Raw genomic sequence first — 24475 nt, 5'->3', positions numbered from 1 at the left:
CGGGGAAAATTACGAGAGTGGAAATAATTTTATAATATCCAGATAACCGGTGTTAGTTATGATGTTGGTGCTCGAATGATTATCAATAGTGACAACAGCACGAGCATTTTTTAATCAGTGCTAACGGATACTCCGACGCATTTCGTTTGGCAATCATTATGGACACTTGTTCAGTTATCATTAATTTAAATACTACGTGGTGTTTGCTAGGTGTCGTTTACTAAGCTTTATTAGCTTGTCTTACCTAAAAAGACATGATATGTTGTCGGCATTTAAATGAGATTAACTTAAAAATGTATTATCTACCCAAGCTGTCTGGTTACTTGAATTTGTTTTGGAAACTACCGACACTTAAAGTAGTATTTAAACACTGTAAATTGACATATTTGAGTTATATGTTCCAAAGTATCTTGAGTGAAGGATTTATGTTATGATTTTAAACAACGATATTCTTTAATGCATTTAATGTTTCACTTCGGCTTAAATGTTAATTTATTTATGCGATGCAAGCATTTTTAAATGGAAAATCACCAATGTTGCTTAGGAAAAATCGCCGATTCAATGTGTCAATTCTAATTGGCTTATTTACTCCCTTCTTCAGGTAAATATAATTGATCTTTCAATAGAAATATTTCATGAAAATAACACTGCAAGTATGATTTTTTGGTTTAAAAGAAATATTTAAAACCATAGCATCTTAATTAAAAATGGAAATCATAAGTATATAAAGCACCAAGAAGTTTGGAACTTAAATCAATGCTTGTTATGCAACTTTTATTATGAAGTTGTGTGTGCTAAATTTCGATTATATAAACGATTTTGTGGAATGTTTGTTATTGCGATAATTGCATTTTTTTTAATCAAACTAAGGGTTAACAAATGTGAAAAAGAGAAGTCATTTGGGTTTACGTACAAAAAATGTAATTTAACTTTTCTAAAACATAATGGACTCACATATAAGGACATGTAAGTGGCACTGAAAGCTTTATACATTATATTACCAATTGCTTATAAACTATTTGTCGTACTATTCTGTCGTACATACAGAGAGAAGACAATGCTACGTATTGCACGCTAAAAAATATAATAAAATGTTGACCGTTATTCTTTGTGTTTATGTTTCTGATCAACACGTACATACGTACATTCAATTGAATAACAATCACAACTGTTTGAGTTAGTTGTAAAATTACATAGAAATCAACCATTTGTTGTCTGTGTATGCTTTGCATTATACTGTGTCTTATTGAAATGATATGATAATCCATAATGTATGATGTTTTGGTGCAAATGAAGCTTAGCATAACGGAGATCTTGACACGCGGATAGACCTATACCGAACACTATCTAAACCAAATTGAACAAGCACAACTTAAGATTTTAGAATCGAAAAAAATAGTTAAATATAGACATATTGAATGAAATACCGAAATATTCAGTCGTATGTATATGAATGCACCATCTGCGACTCAAACACCCTCTGAAAACATAGGATTCTCTTAAAATCCAGAATTACTTCAATCTGTGTTGTTAGTTTCTCCCCTTGAGAATTTAAATATTTCTAGATATCCATGTTATTCAAAAGGCGGTGTTGAATACAAATTAGACCACTGAAGACAGTGCCTGAATAAGTCTGAAGTAATTTCTCTTGGGACTCGATTGAAATACGAGGAAAGCCTTTGGATCATTGTAATACGTTTGTTTTGTAGTCTAATTTTGCACTTTCCAACAAGTCATTTGTAAAATTAATTTATCTTAAACCTATTTAGTTTTAATCTAAAGAACAATTTTTTATCACAAGCTGAAATTGTATTGTCTCGAAATATACTCGAATAAGATTTTCAAAAAATTCTCAGCTACGATCGCATCTAATATTCCTTTTAATACAATACTTTTATAAGGTAAGGCATGTTTCAATTTGTATTCAGCGGCATATTTAAACTTTATTTTGGAATTGACCATAAGTCATATAAAGTAGAAGGTTTAATCATTCATTCGCATGCGATGTCGTGTTTTTTGTTGTTTCCGTGTAGTTTCAATTGCTGTATTGACACTGAAAAGAGTTAATAGAGTTAATATTCTTTTTGGTACGATATGTATCGGTTAAAAAGTAGATTGATTTAACATCTAGCATATTTGCAAATACTTAATTTGACATCAATTTAAAAATTTCGGATATTTATTCCGGTAATTATTATTAACTTCTTAATTTATACGAGTACTGTCCACAATAATTTAAACCGGCAATGGCATTTGTATAAGTTATCATTTTTGTATAATTGTTGTAAATAAAAAATAAATAAGACTTCAACAACATGACTAGCTCCAGATAACATTTATCAGTTCTCCCTTTGAAACGCCCCTGTCAATTGATATCGTGTCATCCGAACTGATTAAACTTTTCCTTCTGAGCATATAATCAATAGCAATTTGTTTATTTATTTAATTTTGGACAAACCGTGATAAGACATTTAAATACAATGTCTGCGTTCTCATAGCACATTGATTATACATGTCGCATAAAACATACGGCTTTGATCCTCAAATTTATTATAAGTAGCTTATTTTTATGTGGACAAGGTGGCCATAAAAAGCTTTTTCAGTGGAACTACTGATCTATAAAAGTATACAGTATATCATGAGACTACATTAATACAATTAATAAAATGAAAAAGAGTTTACTGTCTGGTAATTTTCACTACTTCATTTATATCACACCAGCATATCAAACCGGTAATCCATGAATCCTTAAGAAAAAGGGTTTTACATTATTAGTGTAAGTGTGTTAAGAGTTAATGCTAGAATTAAAAGTGTTGCTTTGAATGTGTTCGAAACAATCATTTGTGAAAGGTCGAAGGCACCATACGAGTCTTTAGAGATTAGATCTACACGGTTGAGGCATTTATTTCACACTTAAAACTGATTTCTATGTTGTGGCCATCCCTCTATCACTGATCAGATTACAGCAAGCACCTCTTCAAGTAAATCAATCATTGTCAACAATTTCTTCTCATTTTAGGTTAATTAAAGAAACCATTAAAACACTATCAAAGTTCGCGTCCTCCACCAAAGTGCCGATCAGAAATCATCTTACTAACACGAAGACGGTTTACATGTTTTCTTTTTGCTTATGCTAAAGGTTTTTGAAGGCCTGTTTGATGTATTATCAAGTCCAATGCGCCATTAATATGCCGAAGGGCGAAGGTAGACAAACTTATAAATAGCTTGGAAAACATCTGCATCGGACATCCAACAATCCTATAAAGAAACTCCATCTGGGGAAACAGATATCACGCAACATTTTAGCATTACATTTTGTTGTAAATGGATAATTTCTTGGTTTTAAATTAAGAAAGTGACGGGGGATTCATCACGAAAACAAATCGTTACGGTACTTCACAATGTTATCGAAATTCATCCGAAAAAAGGGAAATTAATAAAAACTATTCGAACAAAATAAGCAGTTTTCATTCAGCTGTTTGGCTTATCCTGATAATTTTCATTGTATTTTGATCAAATAAATGAAAAATAATATTTCGAATCCTTGCTGAGTAATCATCTGTTTTACTTCATTCATGTACACAGTCTCACCGTTTCTCTTCTTCACGCAATTTTATATGACTTACAAATTTAGACTAGTTTATTCAACATTGCCTTGTTAAAATACAAAATGTCCATACGTAAAGACCATGAATCAGAATTTCAATCGGTTTTGATAACTTGATTTAAGAAATAATGTATGCGTAGTCACGATTTTATGAAATTATGAACGGAAATTACGTCAATCAATTTAGAATCCGTATATGTGAGAGACAGCTAATTGTCATTTTGAATTAGATTATTCCGTTCAAAGATATTCTACATTTTGAATATAAATGAACTCTTGTGCTCAAGATTGAGTAAGCGGAGATATCGCATAACTCGTTATAATAAATAAAAGCAATTATATCACTTCAAAACAGAGTTTATAGCAACTATAGAATCGACATGTTCATTTAAAAATATGTCATAATGAATTATCTTAAAGTATAATTTATTCCTAATTACATTTCTACGCTAGAATATTAGTATCACTCAGTTGAATGGCCTACATAAAATAATAATCTGACAGACATACTAAAATTCCGTATTTGGTGGATTATTTTGTTATTCTTTTCTTGATAAAAAAAAACTTTTTTTGTAGATAGACATAAAGTTTGCTTATCAAACTATCTATTTCACATTCATTATTATTTCTTATTAGCTTTCATTTTTCTTTTTTTTCATTTTTCTAAAAGAAAAATGTAAAGGATTTAGGTGGAACAAGTTCAGTTAGTTTAGGGCTGTTCAATTCCGGCTTTTAAATCTTATTAGATTGTTTCAAAGTTCAAATGTTATCTCCAATAAATCATGATCCAATTCAGGGTTTAAATCTCAATCAACGACTTATTATTTAATTTAACAAATTTGTTTATTCTGTAATAAAAGAGACTTTTAAACTTTTGAATAACTTGGACACATTGCAACTTTTAAAGTATTGGCTTCCATTTTCGGATCCATGTTAGCACGTTATTTATAATGTTAATGAATCCCGTTTACACTTAATGAGCTCAGGATAATCTGACACACTGTATTCATGCTTCTATAACAAAACTCGTCATTTAATCGTGGGACTGAGTTGTAAGCGAAAAAAGATCTTTTCTTGGTATTGTGTGAACATTGAATCACTAGATGTATTTAGATTTGCAACATTAATATATTGGCACCTAGATTTCTTCGCAGCATGTATAATGAAGAGTATATATTTTATATAAAAGGCCCTTTTCACATGACATTGTATCTTAGAGCATGTACAAGTGGAAACAAAGTTTGTGAGAAACTAGCTAAGGAAGAAAGCTTGTTTTTGGAAATGTAATTAGTAAATGGTTCAGGCAGAAAGGTAGTGACAAAAGGTAATTTTCCGTAACATCAGTGGTTAACATCGTCACTGAATTGTTTTAGATGATGCGTCGAAATAAATGAATTTTCAATTGATGCAAATATTCTTTGTGACGTAAATCTTTTAATATATAACCATGCTACAGAATGCTGGGTACAAGATGAGCAATAATTGTAAATGATGTCTTTGTCTTAATAATGGTCCGTTGACTAAAACCATTATGCATATTAGGGCATGCTGAAGCGTATTCTTTCGGGAATTTCACAAATAAATGTGTTGTTGCCCATATTTCTAATAAAAGAACATTCGGGAAGAAGTACCGTAACTGCTACCATGACTTGCTGATCTGTATAATTCCTTGTCACTAAAAAGGTATTGTTAAAATTTTACTTTTATGTTTCTAACAGGCAGCATTACCGTGTAGCTTATTTTCGTCAACGACATATCAAGCTGTCTGTTTGTTTTAGGTTGTATTCACGAATGTATAGTAATTATCTTATTCTTTTCACAGCCATCGAACCTTCGTATAACATTTTCTCTCATATGAACATTATTATTAGCCATTGATCCTTCCCAAAATATCTTGTGTGTATGAACATCAACAGGAACCTGGCAGGGAAAATTACGAGAGGGGAATTATTTGATTAATTTCAGAAAAACGGTATTGGTATTGGTTATAATTTTGGTGCTAGAATGATTATCAATAGTGACAATAGCACGAGCAATTCCGGTTGATCAGTGCCAGAAGTGACTCCGACGCATTTCGTTGGACAATGGACACTTGTTCAGTTGCCATTCCTTCAAAACATACAGGGGGTTTTGTGGTGTAACTAAATGTGAATTATCAGACTGTCTTACCTTAACAAGAACCAATATGCTATCAGCATGTGAGTGAAACGTGATCTTAACAATAAAAATCATTTACCAAAGTTGTCACCGTGCTTGGAGTTTTCTTGTAAACTTATGACATTTTAAGTTGTATTTTTGCATATGAAAATATCTGTGTTTACTGTGAGATTTGAGTGTTATGTTCCAAGATATTTTTCAGGGTTGGATTTATATGACAATTTGAAACCACGATATAACTTTAAGTAAGTTACAATTAAATCTTGAAATATATTATACCCATTGCTAATAAAATAGTTTAGAAAAATAAAAGGAAATTTACTGTTGTACACGCTGCAAAACAATATAAAGTGTTAACAGTTATTGTTTGAGTTTCTGTTCTGCTGATTGAAATCCACTAAACTTAAAATCTGGTTATATATGATGGTATGTGTTTTGAGATTAAATGTGTTTAAACTATTGTTGGTAGTGGAAGCAAAGTCTTCAATGCTTAGTGTGCACATTATGACAATACCGATATTATCCATTTGAAACACTGGTTTGCACAATGAACCTTTTGAGTCAATTTTGAAAAGAAAACATCAAATTTAAACCACTTGCTGGTTGTGTATGCTATGTATTAAACTATTTCTTATTCGAAATGGTATTATTTCATCCATATTAATTGAAAATGGAGCTGATGACACGAGGGATAGTCTCTATGATACCGAACATGACATATATCAAATGGTATAATCGCATCTAATACTTTTCACCATCGGAAATATATGTTATTCCCTGAGGTACTGAAATATCCCTTTCATATGTAATTGCATACTTTGCGACTAAACCTTTATCCAAATTCATCAGATGCTATCAGAAGCCAAGTCATCTTTTGGTTTGATAATATATATATATATATATTTATTGAATTAAAGGTAGGTTCATTTTATGGAATATTTGTGAACACTTACTTTGACATCAATATTTTAGTCCTTAATTTCGTTTAATGTACTTTTGAACAACTCCTAGTTTCCTACGTACATTGTTTACAATAATTCAAACCAGAAACCGTATTTGAATTAAATAGCATTTCTGTAATACGAAAGGAGACTTGAATGATACTACTTGCTCAAGATTGCATTATCAGGTCCCCCTGTAAAAAGCCCCTGTCAATTGTCATCATCGGCCAAACGAATAATCTAAAAAACCGTCACACTACATTACGGGATTACTCTGCCGTACAAAGAATCGGAAAGGCCTGTCATACTACACTACGGTATTTTCCTCCTCTCCAACCAAATAACAATTACACTGAGTGCATTGAAGATCAACTTTTGTAAGTACATCCAAAAACAGATATCTCTATTTATATGGAAAAATAAGTCGTGATTTTCGTTGAAACTGTGGTTACAACATAACACTTTCTTAAACTTTTACCAAAACGAAAAGAACCCTACTTTCTTAAAGCGGCAAAAAACTAAACGTGACAATGAGCATATTGATATGAACAAAAACATGTTCGCGTTTTTTTCCAGACTAATTGTTTATGCCCTCTAAATATGCCATCTAGGATTTATTATCAGCGGTTTGTCTGTCTGTTTTAAGGAGCTAAACTATCTGCCATAACAAACTCATTCCAATATGTAACCAAGCGATTCCAAGCTTTATTGCAACAGACACGATTTCTAGCCAGTGTGTAATGGAAATGTCAGTTTTCCCGGAAGCTAGTAATATCTTTTTTTTTTCCGGTGCAATACACAAATATGTTGAATATAAGAAATACCTATAGTGTAAAATATTTACCACTCATTTATAATATTTTCTTCCGCAACTCATAGCTCATACGTAATTTGGGTAGATAACTCGCATTGTAGTATTTAATGGACCTGTGTTTGAAAACACATATTTTTAAAGGTATAGTTAAGTATCGTTCGTATGTTTGGCTGTATACATACATGTATATGTTATGCTCTACGTTTCCTAGGCAATAGGAAGTGGCTTTGAACACGTTTGACCATTAATAGAATTTTTAAACGTTGGATTAAAACTGATCAGGTTGTAATCAAAGTCTATTTCACTTATTTCACACCTATGACATCAGTATACACAAAGGACCTGACGAAAGGGATATTTATGAATTGTCGTCAAGGTGTCTAAAGCCGATACCAAAATTAAATCGTAGTGCTATATATCAGAACAATCTCTTGAGATAATTTTATGAAACTATTGTGTCTTTAGGGACACTGTCTACACCGGTTGAGATGTGAAGTTCACACTTGGAACGCATTTCGTTTTGACGTGAGATTGACATATCATGTGGCCATCGCTTTATCACTGACCAGATACTGTCGAACTAGTATTGCGATCATCAATCAACGTCTGCAGAACTTTGTCGAATTAGGTTAAATTTGGATACTTTAAAAAAACTTGTCAAAGTCACTCCGTCGAAGAAGCTCCCATGGCGTGTTACCATTTGCGGTACTGATTTACTGGAAATAAACTTCTTGCTTAACCATCTGTTCAATAGTTTAGATTTTGTAAGTTTTGTCACAGGAAACAATAGCTATCTGAATTTCTTTGGTGTGAACAGCTGATCAACTGATTTAGAATGAATCTAGACTTCAATCAACAATCATGAATTAGAATTATACTTCATAATTTGTCATTTACTAAATGAGTTTTATAAAATTGACATAGATTCAATTACAGTGAACGATTTATCTTATTTAATGAAATAGGTAGTAAATGTACAGTTTTAAGGCATTTATACATTACATTTGCCTTTATGAAATTTCGATTAACTAACTCCTCAAAGCCAATATTCTTGATTTAAACTAGTATTAAGATTACTGATATGAAGAACAACTGTTCACAGTGATGATTTAACCGTCAAGACCACTAGTTGTCACACGTTTTATTCGATTTCTCTCAAGTTTTCTTTTGCTTGATGAATCTGTTACAATTTGCAAGCATATGAAATTATTTGACCCCGATAGCCAACACTTTGACATTTGATCGTTCTGTCCATGAATCGACGCTTATTTTAGTTTTTCATTGATCAGAAGATAGATTGTACCTAAATTGTCATACAAAGGATACAACTGTGACACGCCCAGTGCTCTTATTTTTAAATACGAGCATGTGTAAGAAGGCCCAATATAGGTAGATTCACAAATAAATAATTATTTGACTTTAATGTTCAAAACCAAAAAACTTAATAGCCACGTGGTCACGAAGTTAAAAAGGTAAAAAATATTCCTATACTTTCTTGAAAATATAACTATATCCGTATATCATTTTCCAATGGCATTTATGATAAACAATATTATGTATATATTACTGATAAGGTTGTACTCGGCTTCTGGAAATGTATATTATGTCTCAAGTACCGTGTTTTCGGAGCAAATTATCTGACAGCACACTAATTTTGTTACCATAAATAGTAGAATATGTATTACACTATACTAATGCTGTCAATGCAATTTAAATATGTAACCTTAGAATCGTTTAACTTTACGCGTTGAGCTAAAAGCAAAAGCTTGACTGCAAAAGCTAATTAATTGGCACTTTTAGAAGTTGGAGTTTATTTGCTTAAACCTTGTTCAACCTTCTTACACAATACACACTCATATACACTTACTTGTTTATAGCAAATGACAACCCAAATGACAAAATATTATATTGGTGCTTCGCATCCTCTTTTTAGACAATATATTCAATAACAACAACACAACAATTTTATTAATATCAAGCGCAAAGGTCTTAACACATTGAGTATAACAAAGCATCCATTCAATTTTCTGTCTTGAAATCTGTTTCTAGTGTTAACGTTTAAATGCCAACGTTTATGAGGTTAAGTTGTACTTTCGGTGTTCAATTTATTCTGTGATTTTGTTTTATTTCAGCTAATTCCTCTCGTAACATTCCCGGAAGGTTACATGTACTGGTAGTAATTAAATTTTCATGTGCCGCTTGCAGCTAGCAACATTAGTTGTGTAATCTAAATCCAATTGTAGCGATTTAGCCCTTTGTAGTTTCCTTTTGTCGGAATTTCACAGCGTTTTCCCAGATATTGTCGCCAATAGAGAAATAAATGTTCTGAAAATTGGTATCTTGTTCATTTTCCGTTATAGGGTTGCCTGTGATTCCATGGTATCTGGGGCATATTTCCAGAGAAGATCAAAATAAGGAAAATTGAAGCGTCATTTTCTCTCGAGCGTGCGACAGGGTAAAAGGTCTCTCGACTCTTCGCCTGCGGTGTGACAGGACCCCGGGGAGCGCGAGCATGAAAAACGGGCTATAAAGGGATAATTGTTACTTAGACAATGATGGAACCGTACAACAGACGCATTATTCTTGCGCGAAAAAGAGGAGCCCCTGCGTGACAATTGGAGAATAGAGAGAGGATGCCGAGGTACCCTCAGTTATTGCAGCTGTATATTTTTCTACTGGAGCTTAATAGAATACACTCGGTGAGTAGATATTTATTTGGTTATATTCGATATGTAATGGAAAGATATCAACGATCATTTACTTGGTCATTTTGTTTGCTTATTGAAATGTTTTTCCAACCGTCTTATTATTTCGCACAATTAGCCGTATTAAGACTGTTTTAATGCCTTAATAGCATTGGCGATCTTTACCCACCGTCAACAGTAATTGCAGCAAAGGCATTTTTTAAAGACTGAAAAATAGACGGCAATGGAATGTTTTAACGGCGTTATCTACGCGCCACATTACTCGTTCATGTGGTTGGAAAGCTATCAACTGTGTGACTTATTTTCTGTATTATGAAATTTGTTCGTGATATTTTTTTTTCTTCGATTAAAGTTAATAAACAACGGCTGATTTCTATCTAAAACTTGATCTTGATGTCAGAACTATTTTATTTTCTAAAATTCTCGAAAGTCTATTTGCATAGTGAAGGAATTTACCATTTATATTTTAGTCTAAATTTTGAAGTCAAGATTTCATCACATTGGATTTTTTTTAAATGGCGGAGCCTTTTTGTTTGAACCCTTACATTTGACTTTTGCAGGTTTTTAAAAGTTTTAGAAATTTATTAATCTAGGAACTACCCAAAACAATAGCAAAAACATATTTATGTAATTCACTCTTAGAGTATCAACTGCGAAGTCCCCAAAATATTTCTTCTCATTGCATTGCAAAATATTTAAGAAAAAAAACTTGGATATACAGTATTAAAACACACAACAAGTCCTTTCTGTGTGCTGCTTAAGTTGCTACTAATTTGTGTAATACACTTTCAGCTATTTCGAAAAATAGATTTATAAATAAAAGGATTCAAACTTAATTAAAACTTAACCAATCGTCATCAGGTTATTCTATTTACTTTTTAACCACATCTCTCTTCTACAATATTTAGATCCAATACCATTAGGTACAGCTGACTGTCAAACAGCGTGTTATTGGAATATTGTTGCTGAAAATTTACGTTTCGGCTGTCAAAAACAAGGCTGATCTACGCTTATTTTATGGCAAGAATTGTGTCATGCATTTGCTTTTTCTCAGGATATGTTTGTTATTGAAAAAGGCAACGTCGGAATATTTATTTGATGTAAATACTCGCGAAAATTTTATTCCAAGAATTCAATAAGGTGATGTTATGGCAATTAAATACCTTGGACGTTTGAAATCATCATCATATTGAAATTATATCAGTAAGCAAATGTAAAGTATCAATTTCACATTCCAGAAGGCTATCATCAAGTTCTACCTTTAAATTGTATTTGTGTCCTTGGCCATTTTCCATCGGAATAGAAGTAAGCTTGTCCCTTTTTAACGATACTACATTATGTTTCAACTGAGATCAGGATAACGAATGATGCTGGTTTCGAAATGAGTATTTTATATATTTTCGGTCCTATGCAACTATACACACTATGTTGGATAATGTCAAGGTACATGTAAGCGGAGGAATTTTATAGCCAATCGCTCTTTATTACTGATTGCTGGTTGCTTCTTAACAATTACCTTTCATTTTACTTTATGATGTTTATGGAGACTAATGAAATTGTATATTACCAATGATGCCATTGATCCCTTCCAGTATGTATTTGATAAAATTAAGGCGAATGGGGTAATACAATAAACAAACCTGTTAAAAATCAACTCATGTTTTAAGTAGTACATAGATGTTAGGCTCTACAAATTACTGCAATCTAAAACAAATGATAATATGGCAGATCTAATTAACTTGACTGTCAACCCAGGAGTCGCAAATTCGATGCACCGCTTCACCATTAGCAATGGTGAAGGTTGTCTGGGAGGTTTAACATTTGACATTGCTTTACATTGCTTGTTAATGAAACAGGGTAGCTCTAACCAGGGTTAAATTTTGTATGTGCACTATGCCCTACTTCTTATTCAGTTTTATATTCTCACCAAGTCCAACACCATGGATAGGCTAGTGGAGTCTTGTAATATAGGGATATCCTCCGAAAGAGCTGTCGAACATTACAATAGGGATAAAATCCATGGTACCATGTTATTGACTATTCAAATCAATACTGATACCAAGTACGACATTAGCAACGTTCGGTCAATTTCCCCAATCTAAATCGAAATAGGTATCAGTAGTTTTGACACTTTTTTAACCAACGATTCCATGGCGCCAAACTATCCATATAGCATATTGAACATAACGCAGTATACGATATAAGAAAAAGTCTTTACATTGTTGCTGTCTCATTTAAATGAGATGACAGTGGTCAAACACTACTCAGAGAAGCCAATTCACTGACCATTTATACCGAAGATACTACAAAACAGGCCATACACACCGCACATTCATAATACAAGAACAAGGGCATTATATCATTAGTTTCTCTTTCCACATGTTTTTATGTTGTGTTTACATATGGGGGTTTTCGGGTACTGCGCTAAATGCATTTTTTTCCATAAGACACTAATAACTTACACTAATTCACAAAACGGGTTTTATTTTTTGGACATTTTAAATAACAGACTGTAACATTCTTAAGAGGCGTAAGCAAAATTGTTGAATATTGTACCATTCTTTTGTGATGTGGCAATTTAGCTTATGTAACAGTCTTCACTGGTGATTATCAGTTTATATTATGCGTTTGATCGTATATCTACCCTGACGACGTTTTTCTTGATATTTTTTTACATTCCTTGATCAGCTTCAGTTGCTGCAGTTCTTTTTGTAAATTCAAAACAAAATATTGCATGTACATTTAATACGAGCTGCGATTGGGGTGTGTATTAATTTAAACATCATAACTTATTATAGTTCATTGAAGTTATGCATGCCTTTGGATGAAAAATATGGTAAAAATGTTTAGCTTAAACGGTTCAAAACAGTTTAAGTAATATTGATACATCCATCATTAATGACAGAAACAAATCATTTGATATTCTACACAGCAATTATCGAGAAAAAATTGTACCCTTTTGAAACTAGTCGTCTTATGTTTTAATTTAAGTGTAGGCTTTTCCGATTTCCTCCAAATAAGTGGTCCAATATGTTAGTTTTATACATAGCAATGCAGTTTTAACATAATACTCATTTCGGAAAGTTCACGGAAAAAACTCAGCGTATTGCCATATCTTTTGTCGTTCTCGGCGTCGTCTTCGTGAAAATTTGTAAACAAAAGTCGTAAAATATGTAACTAGCATCATAATACTTGGAACGAATGATTCCAATGAATCAGCATTTCACATGTCGTCATAAAAATATTAAATATATATATATATATCGTTTCAATGTAAAATGTTTGTTAATATGGCAAATGCGAAAGCTTTCCATTTCAACAACAGTACTACTTAGGAACAATATAATGATGAAGATGATAAACATTTGATAACTTCTGCCAAAGCTTTCGTTAAGATGCAAACCTTCCTTGTAATAATTACAATCTTTGTGCAGAATTGTACAGCTAAATTGTCCCAATAAAATATTCAATACCCCTTTTTCTTAATCAGAGAGATGCTGTAATAATCAAGATAAAACTGTCACTATTAGCTCTGTGAAAAAACAGAGTGCGATGACATTTAAGGAATATACGTTAAGATTTCGTTTTACAAATGTAATGTCCAAATCTAGATAAATGAAATTCTAGGTTACATTCACCTAGAATTTCACAGGAAAGGCATTCTTCTTAATTTTAAATTGGACAGATTTTACAAAGAGAAATGAGTACAACATCACTGTTAAGCACCCACACGTACGAAAGAGCAAGTTTTATTTGTAATAAATTATTCATTAGTTGTCAAGAGCGACCAAATCAGACTCTCCGATTTGAACCAGAAGCAGACTACCTCAAACGCGGTCCAAAGACGCCCAGATTTAAACCCATTTCAGACTCACAGATTTTAACCAAAAGCAAACTGATGATACAGTCCTAGATCAGCGTTTCGTTTCAAAATTTCAAATTGATCTCGAATTACAAGTGTTCATTTAAAACCTTCTTTTAATTCACAAAATAATTTATTGACGTCCGGTAATACTTCAACTCACATAAAAACGTAAAGATATAATACTGGCTACAATATGTTTCGTCTATATCACCATCAAAAAGACTTGATAATCAAAAACTTCGCTGACGTACAATTGTGCTAAGCCAAACCTTCTAACCTGAGTTGTTGTAAACAAAGCAATTAAACCATGTTTGGACAGCATTGAAATCAGTCATAAGCGAATTGCCTTGATCTAAATAATTTTATTTTAGATACTATCAGGAACAATATGACTTTACTGAAGAGGCCAGGGACTTGCTGAATATGCAAGACATCGAAACGGTCTAAAAAGATGCTAAAGCAAATGACTATTCCTGTTATCATCAGAATATCTAATTGACACCTGCCGGTAACCTTTATGAAGCTCTATGAAATAAGCACTTTGGCATTCTGATGACTGTATCAGCTAGATGAAAATAATAACCTAGACACAAATGTTATATTTATATTTGCGAGAGGAGTTGGTGTTGTTCATTCAGTACAAAAATTTAACCCATGAAATGTTTGCAAACGTACTGACCTAACGTATATACTTGCGCGGCGGTCAGTAAAGATGCGGCGTACATTTGCGATTTTGGCTACCTGTAAATACACTGTAATGCAACAGGCTACTTTGCAAAGTCGTTTACTCACAAAAGGTAACGTGAAAGACTGTTAAACTTACATAAACTTTGGGCTGCTCAGTCTTCATCTATGTTTTGTTTTCATGCCAAACTATTAACTGTATTTCTAGAAAAAAAAATATCCGTCTATTTCATCTGCAGATGAAATAATGGGAATTCTGTCGCGTTTCAACTTAATCAGAGCAGTCGATTTATAAGGCGAGAAATTTCCTGGGTCCCTGCATCAGGAGATATACAGTAAAAAAAACAATGGGATATTATTCAAAACACAAGCATCATTGTACTAAAATCGGCATGGTGATAATATATTCAGGGAAAGTTTGATAAACGTGTTTCATTTATGATCCATATGGTACTCCAAAAGCCTTTCCGCATTTCGATAAGAATCATCATAAACAAAAAAAACATTTACAACAATACGAAACCCTGTTATTTTCTGTAAAAATAATATTGGTAACCATTGCAACCGTTTTCGAGATAAGTGCAAAATAAATTTCATGATGGATCAGTAGGGCGAAGAAAACTGTTTCAAATAAAATGTTATGGGGTATTATTTTCAGAGGATTCCTTTAGTGGAATTGATTGCAATGCAGTAAGGTCTTGAAGTACGTCTCTAATGATTGATATGACAACGCAGATTTGATACTGTAAGTGTAGTTTGCAGCAAGTCTGATAGCGACTAGCATTCTCTCTTGCTATTGAACCCGCTTCTTTATAATATCGAGTTATGTTTTTTATCATATTAACAGATAAATAAAACAACAGAAATAGAAGAGATATGTTTTGAAAGAGAATAAAAATTGCTTGAGCTTATAGAAACTTGTAATTGTTTTGTGTAACAACGTGTGGGCTGACTCTATTTTGCGATTTTTTGTGCTATGCTTTAATTTTTAGCATACGACTTTATGTGTAGTTGAGTAATGACTGACTATCATCAAGGCAAAGCTTAGCAAATTGTTGAACTCGAACTGAGTTCTGCAGTTCTGAGTTCTGCAGTGCCTAAAGTCGCCATTTCATAACCTTCATAACCGTACTTTCAACGCTTTTTGATTTTATACGTCTATGTGTTCTTATTTTGTGTCGTTACCAATACAATTAACATTGTTTCACAATTATCCACACATTCTCAAAACTTGCCCTTTCAATGGCTTGCAAAAATGCATCATGTACTGCTGATATTTACTTTATATAACGAAGTGGTCAAGTGGTCAAGTGGCATTGACATCACAAAGTCGTGCATTCAAGCCTCTCAAAGCCTATAAACAATATACAATGATAGTTTTCTACCAAGGATGCTGATTCAAAAGTGTATTATTTCCGCATTGAAAAAATCGTGAAGAAACTCTCACTTAAATAAAGCATGGATTAATTGGCAGTACATATAGTGCACCCTGGTGAATAAAAGATGTTCGCCAGTTTTGTAACTAATTGAAAACGACTTTGCCGAAAAAAATATTTTGATATAATATCATATAAACTTTGATACATATTTTTTTTTAAATCGTATAGTATAATTATAGAAAACTATGTAGTATATACTGTTTAAGTAATGCTTTTTATTTAACTGTAGTCTAGATTAAATTATACTAAGTAACCCTAGGGAAAACATACAGAGATACAAAACAGTAAAACACTTCTTTAGGAATCCTGATCAGGGTGTCCATACCATATGACCATCTATAAGGGAAATACTTACGATAATGTTACTTCATTGCTCATTCACACTACGCAGTTAATATTATTGGACTATGATGTAACAAAGGTGTTTTTGGATGCATTTTAGCTAATGTTACATGGTTTGCACTGGTGACAAGCATACTTTGTTTCTGTTGCATCCTATACCCTAACATTTCGCGATGTCTAGAGTCAAAATTAGAGCTTCATATCCTTTCACAGCGTTAGCTGCTTTAGTACAATTTGTAGATTCAAAACGATAATTTGATACAAATAATACACGGTTAAATAAGATCTTGTATAATAACATTATTAATTGTTTGCAAATGTTTGAATGCCTTTGGTAAGGTACGAACGCATGGCTTAAAAGAGGTCAAACAATGGAAACATACAAGTGCACATCTATACACTTACATTCCAGACATAAATATATCCTTAGGGAATAGTTGCTATCTTGTGTCTCACATTCGTCATTCAAAGTGCTCGTTTTCCCGATTTACCGTCAAATGTGCTGGATTAAACAGTCGTTTATTGCATAGCTAGGTTCATAAAAGTTTATAAAATGAATATAAAACTGACAAATCACAGAATTGTATTAAAGATTTATTAGCCTTTAAATCTTGATTATATGGCAAATACATAAGCATAACATTTATTGCTTGATGATATCATGTTGAAATTAGATTATTATCAATTTTTGTACATAAGGTGTCATGGATAGTTTGTACCCCTATTGTGTTTATCAAAGAGATACTGGTATAATCAAGAGATTGTAAATTTGAATGACATTACAATTTCTCTGACAAAATAAAAAAATGAAGTTAATACGTTCGGAGATAGTTAAACCAATGATAATTTTGTCCAAATCTAGATAGATTTGAGTTTCATGGTTTACGTGATATTGCAAAGAACAATAGAAATGGAAATTCAAAACAAAAAGTCTGACCTAGTAAACAAAGAGACGAACGCAATCATCATAATAAGTATTAATACTGTGAACTTCAATTGAGCAATGTGAAGGAATTTTAATAATTTCACGTAAACAACCTGTTCAGTCTGTTGTCGACATGGTCAATATAGACAAACACACCATTTAATTTCAGGAACTTATTTGTTTGGTCTGTTTTATAATTAAAGAGTCTACCAGATTTTATGTGTAAATGATTGTATATAGCCTTGTGTAAAATAACGCATGAACTGTGTGAAGCGCAATCGAATATTGAACAATACTTTTTGCGCTATACAAATGTATTTGTATTTGTATTTGTATATTTGAGGCAGCACATATGTTAGTAGGAAAAGATAACCGAACACGTACATTTTGATCACATGATCTCACTACGCCATTTCCAAATTCTACAGCGAAAAGACATAAGGACTCTCCCCATGAATAAACTATTCAATCGGACATCATTGACAAATCTTTAATTAAATCATGAAGGGAAACGATTCGGATTTCAATTGAGCACTGTCAACCTAATGTTTTATTTACGCGATATGGAGGTAAATGATGCATAAAAGAAATTTATTTCCATGCCAAACTATCTCTTGTCTTCCTAGAAAGAACCTTTTACAGTCAATTTCAATACGTCAGATCTGCAAATTAAATAATGGACTCAGACATTTCAGTCACGTTATAATACAATCAGAGTAATGGATTTGCGAGGCGTTACTTGTAAAGTCCCGAGCTTTAGGAGACATTCAATAACAGTATCGCACAACCGCCTTTAAAATAACAGACATGGTGACATTACATTAATGAAATGTTTGATTATTATCTATCAGCGGTGTTGTACTCCAAAAGCGATTCCATATTCCCTTAAGAATCAGCATGAACGAAAACATTTATACAAAATGAAATCCTGTCACATTCTATAAACATAATTTGTTACCATGGCCACCATTTGCAAGATTCTGAAACCTAAATAATTGAAAAAGATCATGATGGATTAGAAGAGCAAACATAATTGTTTCAAATAAAATTTAAGGAGGGTCTTTTAAGAGATTCCCTGAGTGAAACTGAGTGTTTTTGTACTGTTGTCTTGAACTACCTCTCTAATAATGTTTACAGTTACATACTTGATAAAGTTGATTTAACAATTCTTATCGCGAAATAATAATTATAAACTAATATGTACCATGAAAGCTAACATGAGTTCTTACGATATCAAATGGAAATAACAGGGATATTTAATGAAAAATAATAGATACCGCGGGAGCCTACTAGACATATTAATAAAAATATTGTGAAACACTGTTCTAGTCTAATTTATTAAGTTTTGAACTATTTTTTGTTTGATGATTAATTTGTCATAATATTACAACACTCAGTCTTTTGTTTTATCTTTGTGGTATTGGGCTTTAAACAAATTATTCGTTTAATATTATACTACCGTGCTTATCCCTATAGTTATCATTATTAAATTATGTTATAAACGACTGCCTGTGTTTGATTGCATCATACCTTCAGATACAATTGAGGAGTCGTAGATGCGACTGGTTTCAGTTATTGAATGGGATGCCAGTATCTTATTTTTGGAACTTGAAAAAATAACGTTTAACACATTATTGAACTATTTTGGTTCGGAAAACTGTAAAGTTTATCTTAACAAAAACTATTCTTTCAATATTAAACCAGATCTGTTTTCGTGGCCTTCGTAATTGGGCCGTTAAACATGATCATTTTTCCGGCTACCGGGCTTTTCCTGCTTGTTTTTTCATTGTACTTGAAGCCAAACAAATTAATTTTCTCCGCGATACACTTTGATCATTTATAAAAACTATCAGTTAAGCTTGAAACAATAGGACTCATAAATAAACCACTGGTAGTCAATATACTGCAAAACAATCCTATAAAAGAGCAAGGTATTTATCACTGGGAAGCATGATATAAAGCTGCATTCTTTATAATACAATGAAATCTACCGTGACAAGCCCAGAAGTCGAAAATTCAAAATAAACCCAGTTAAGGAACGAGGCAAGGACACAAACGACAATTAAATAAGGACACAAAAAGTTAACATCACATATACAAATAAGTGCACCAAAAACATGTTTACACTACATGTACACAATTTAAAACAAACACCACAAATAAACCATTCCCTCATCAAAATTGCTTCACCGTTAAATGTTAGGTTTACTGCCTTGAAACGGTCAGTTAAACAAGAGTTCACTGGAAATTGTACTGGGACCTTAAACTAGTTAACATGGCCATAACCTTATACTGGTCCTTTCATTTTACAATAATAAATATACAAATATAAGCCTTATCAGGGCATGCATCAACTTAAAAACAATGAAAACAAATAAGATATAAACTGATAAATTAATGTCAAGTTGTCAATGACTGAATACCAACATCCCATGGACAAATCTTTGAAAACACATTTATGCTAGCATACTGCGAAGTGGAACCGATTTGGATTTCAATTGAGCACTGTTACTCTAATGTTTTATTAATACCATTCATGAGTAATTGATACAATTCGCCTTTATGTTCATGCAAAACTAGCTGCTGTCCGTAGAAAGAACCTTTTGCAGTCAATTTTAATAGCTCAGATCTGCAAATGAAATAATGGACTCAGACATTTTAGTCACGTTATAATCATAGTAATGGATTTGTGAGGCGATAGAAGTAAAGTTCCGTTCTTAAGGGAGATATTCAAAAACCGCCGGGTACCATTTCATACACGCTCGCCTTAAAAATAAGTTGACATGATGGCATTACATTAATTGAAAGTTTGATTAACTTTAATAATACTGATCCGTCTGGTACTCCAAAAGCCATTTCGCGTTCCCATAAGAATATCCGTGAACAAAAACGTTATTATAAAATGAAGCCCTGTCACATTCTATAAAAGATATTTGTTACCCTTGCGACCAATTTCAGATTATTGTAATGCATATTTTTCCAATAAAAGTTTAGGGCGTATTAATTCCATTCATTCATTACCTGATTGTTATGCTGTGAAGTCTTGAAGCACGTCCGCTCACGCATATTTGATGCAGAAGTTTTATCAAGTCTGACTGCAAAATAATTATTAGACTAGCATGTCCCCTTGCTATTGCCACTGCGTCAATATTATATCGAGTTATGTTTTTTTACAGATAGATCAGATAATGGAAATATCATGGAAAACGTAACTACTGCGCAAACTGACAGAAAATAATAATTGTATTGTGAGGCAATGTTCTTGGTCTGCTTTGCTGAGTTTCGCTGTCTTTTTGGTTATATGGTTATATTTGTCAATACTATATGGAGCGTCGATTTAACCTTGGATAATGGCTGTGTATGATTGATTAGTATCTTCTTATACACGTGAGGTGTTGTCAAGGTCTGTCAAGCGAATTCTTTGTTTATGCTATTAATAATATGATTTCTTCGCAAAAATATGTGTTTTTCTGCAAATTGGTTTTTCCTTTAATAATATATACAAAACGATTTTTTTACGATAATTGTTAGAACTATCAGGTATTGATTATTCTGTGCGTTTGCCGGCCGTTACAAAAGATGATAAACTCACATTTTATTGAAGGAATTAATAAATAAGTATTGCGGTTTATTGGTGTATGAAACATTTGTTTAGCGAACTATTGTCCGTGCACTGTCAAAACGTTTCCAATTGATCCTGAAATAATCAATATATTTAATTACACAGATTATTTCCACATTATCATTAAAATTATTCAACTGCAATACAACGCGTCCAAAAAAGTATAAATACGAATGTTTGAACAGACGAATGACGTCACTTGTTGATTCAAATAACATAACATTTTAAAAAGTCATTCGCATAATCACAGTCTTCGTTTTAGTGCTAGCAGAGCTATTCATACCATTTTATATTCATTGGAGTATGAATGCAGTTGAAATGATATACGTCTAAGGTAGCGCAATAGGAGTGTTAACATTGTTTATTAAGTTTTCACTTAACCAAACAGTCATTTTGTACCAACAAAGCTTCATAAGGTCTCCTAGTGGGATTTGTGTCACAAGGTAGTCGTTGGTTCTTGTACGTTCTTTTAACCACGCAAAAAGATATACAAAAAAACGATTTATACCCAGTAAAGGTGGGTTATATCGAGTCGCTTAAAACTAACTGCAAAATATTATTTCAATTATCATGGATTACATATATGCAAGATAGAAACCCTGTTTGTGAACCCAGATAAATACAAATATGTCTGAGATATGTAATGTCATTAAATGTAGACTTATACAAGACAAAGAGGCTGAACTAATGCTTTCAAATAATCAATTCCTAACAAATAATATTTCGCATTTTCTTAGTTATAAACACTAAACTATTTTAAATGTTCGCTATTTTAAAGATCAAAATGCCTAATGACCTCCACCTGTTTTACATGTCATCACAAGCATTCATCATAAATGGTTACTTTGGTTCCAAAGAACGTTGTTTGGAACTTTGGTTGTTGGGATAAGAGTGAGGTTTGTGCACATGTTTGTTCTATGTCTTTGGCGTTTGCCCAGTGCCAACAAACCGGGTTTATGTTTAAATAGTTTGCTACTTAGCTTGTTTCTGTTGCTTTTTGCATAAATATTGTTAGCTAGTATTACAGTTATCACTTGTGATAGGCAATCTGTAATTTTTGTTGGATCCAATACTCTACAATTCGAAATGTCTGGTTCTAAAAATAGAAGTAACTGTCCTGGGGAAGCTTTCGTTGCTTTAGTTCCGTTTATAGATTCAAAGCAAATAGTGGATATAAAGTGCATTTGCCTGGCAAGTTAAACAAGTCATATGAACACCACTTGTAGTTGCAAACGTCTGATTCTTTTCTTTGGATAATAAAGGACAAAAACCATTGCTTGAATCTGCCCAAACAGTGGTCGAGCTGTACCAGACAGTTTGGATACTTCTGAATTCCACTGAGAAGTTATAAATACAATACTCCCAATTGACGGAAAAATATATATGAAGATCTATACACCAACAATCCAGACAAACATGTTACCCCTTGAGAAGTGATGTTTCTTTTCATTGTGCCTCTAATACTGCTTTGTTTCCCCGCTTCATTCTTCGTGTCACCCTCGTGAAAACATTTATTATCTGTTATCATAAAAACTGTCTCTATTGACTATGGACATATAACCAGCAGCAAACGTAACGTAACAAAAGAATGTTTGTTTGAGTTGTAAACGATTGTTGTTATGGTTTATGCGAAACAATTCCATTTTACTGATTAAGATATACTTTAAAAGTAAGACAATTATTGAAATGCTTGCTGAAAATAGGGTATATCTAGTTTTAAGAAATCACAAGGTCTTCTTATCATAAACATGAATTAAATAGTAGGATACGAACGCCTTATTATAAGTTTATACATACTGGTAACATCGGGCACTGGTATGCCATAGAATAATGTTCTCACATCAGTAAGCAAAGATTAATTAACTTGCATAAATCTTTGAAACACATACTATTAAAGAACGTTACAAAATACATTTCATCATCTCACCTAGGCTTATGTAATGATGCATATCCACAATGTCCGCGAAAACAGTGTAAATTTGTGCCGTTGAATTGTCCGATTTCATGTTGCGTCATGAACTTTTCAATACCCCCACTGTTTTATGAATGTGATGCTGGTTTAATCCAAAGCATTTTTGACAACAGTAGAATATTGAAGGAGAAAATGACCTGAGCAGAAATGCACTATTTATAAAGGCGATAGGCCATGGTGTTACAAATAATAAGTTTCTGTTTCAGTACTAATATTTTACCCATTGAAATATTTTCAAACGAACAGATTGGTTGCCCTGCGGTAGGTGGCTTGCGGCGAACGTTTGTGATTATGTCTGCCCGTATATGTGCTGCGATGCAACAAGGATAGAAAACAAAACCGCATGCTTATTAAATCTAACGTGATAGACTGTTAAAAAAACTGAACACGGGCCTGTTTAGTTTGTTTTTCAGTAATATTTTGATTTCATGCCAAACTACATTCTGTCTTCTTAGAAAAAATATATTTTAGTCTGCTTGATTTGCAACAAGCACCATTAAAATTCACTGCCATGGTGTTATTATTTTAAGCCAAAGTCCTAGCGATCTCCAGGAGTGTTCTGTACCGTCAGCGGCGGAAATCTGGCAGATCTGGGATCAGATCCGTGTTGGATCGGAGTAAGGTCGGGGCTTATAAGGGACATTACGGAGTAGTCTATGATGGTCCTGGATGTCAGGAACACCAGCCAGGCATTTTTAAACTGTTACAATCTGCCGTGGTCATCCTGGACCATCCGCGTTGATGTTTCAATCCGGGGTAGTCCGCGAAGGTCCGTGTAGCGACCGCGTTGGATCCGGAAAGATCTGTAGTGACACCGTGATCATCCGACTTGTCGTGTTGGATGCCGATCAACCTGGTGCGGTCCGTGTTGAGTCCAGGACAGTCCATACCTGCTCTGCGATGGTCCGGGGCGGTCCGGGATATCATCCCTGTTTACACCATGTTCGTCCGGGAAGGTTCGGGTCATTCTGGGACAGTCAGTGGAGCTGCCGTGGTGGTACTGGGGAATTCCGAGTTGACTCCGTGTTGGCTCCGTTTTTATCCGTGTTCATCCATTATGGTGCCGTGTCTGGTCCGGGCTTAACCCTTTGTTTGTGACCGTCGAGGACCCGTCGAGTTTACCCAGGACCACCAACACCACTCCGTGTTAATCCTTTGTGATCCATATTAGGTCAAGCTTTGTTGTGACTGCAGTTTGTAAAGGACAGTTTGATGTAATCGTTTTATTAATGATCCGTCTGGTACTCCAACAACGATTACAGTTTCCCAAAAGAATCACCTTGAATAAACAGCATTTAAAACTAAACGAAATCATATTCTATAAAAAATAAATTGGTTACCATGCATCTTTTTCCCTGATAAGGGCAAAATACGTTCCATGATCGGTCAGCAGGGCATAAAT

The 24475-nt window shown here is 33.2% G+C and overlaps 1 protein-coding gene across 3 annotated transcripts in view; it reads left to right on the top strand.

Moving 5' to 3' along the window:
• LOC128239428 (uncharacterized) overlaps window positions 1-24475 on the top strand; it is a 139062-nt gene that overhangs the window by 85011 nt on the left and 29576 nt on the right. The window contains exons 1-2 of one of the 3 annotated variants that reach the window (XM_052956052.1): window positions 554-601; window positions 9880-10218. In XM_052956052.1, coding sequence (XP_052812012.1) covers window positions 10153-10218 — 66 coding nt within the window. In that variant the 5' untranslated portion in view covers window positions 554-601; window positions 9880-10152. Of the gene's footprint in view, window positions 1-553; window positions 602-5887; window positions 6010-9879; window positions 10219-24475 lie in introns of those variants that run through there. The other 2 variants (XM_052956051.1, XM_052956050.1) reach the window with 2 other exon arrangements.

The sequence above is a fragment of the Mya arenaria genome, chromosome 6, assembly GCF_026914265.1.
Source record: "Mya arenaria isolate MELC-2E11 chromosome 6, ASM2691426v1".
Taxonomy (NCBI): Eukaryota; Metazoa; Mollusca; class Bivalvia; order Myida; family Myidae; genus Mya; species Mya arenaria.
The sequence above is the reverse complement of the archived record's forward strand: the minus strand, read 5'-3'. Positions and strand labels throughout refer to the sequence as shown.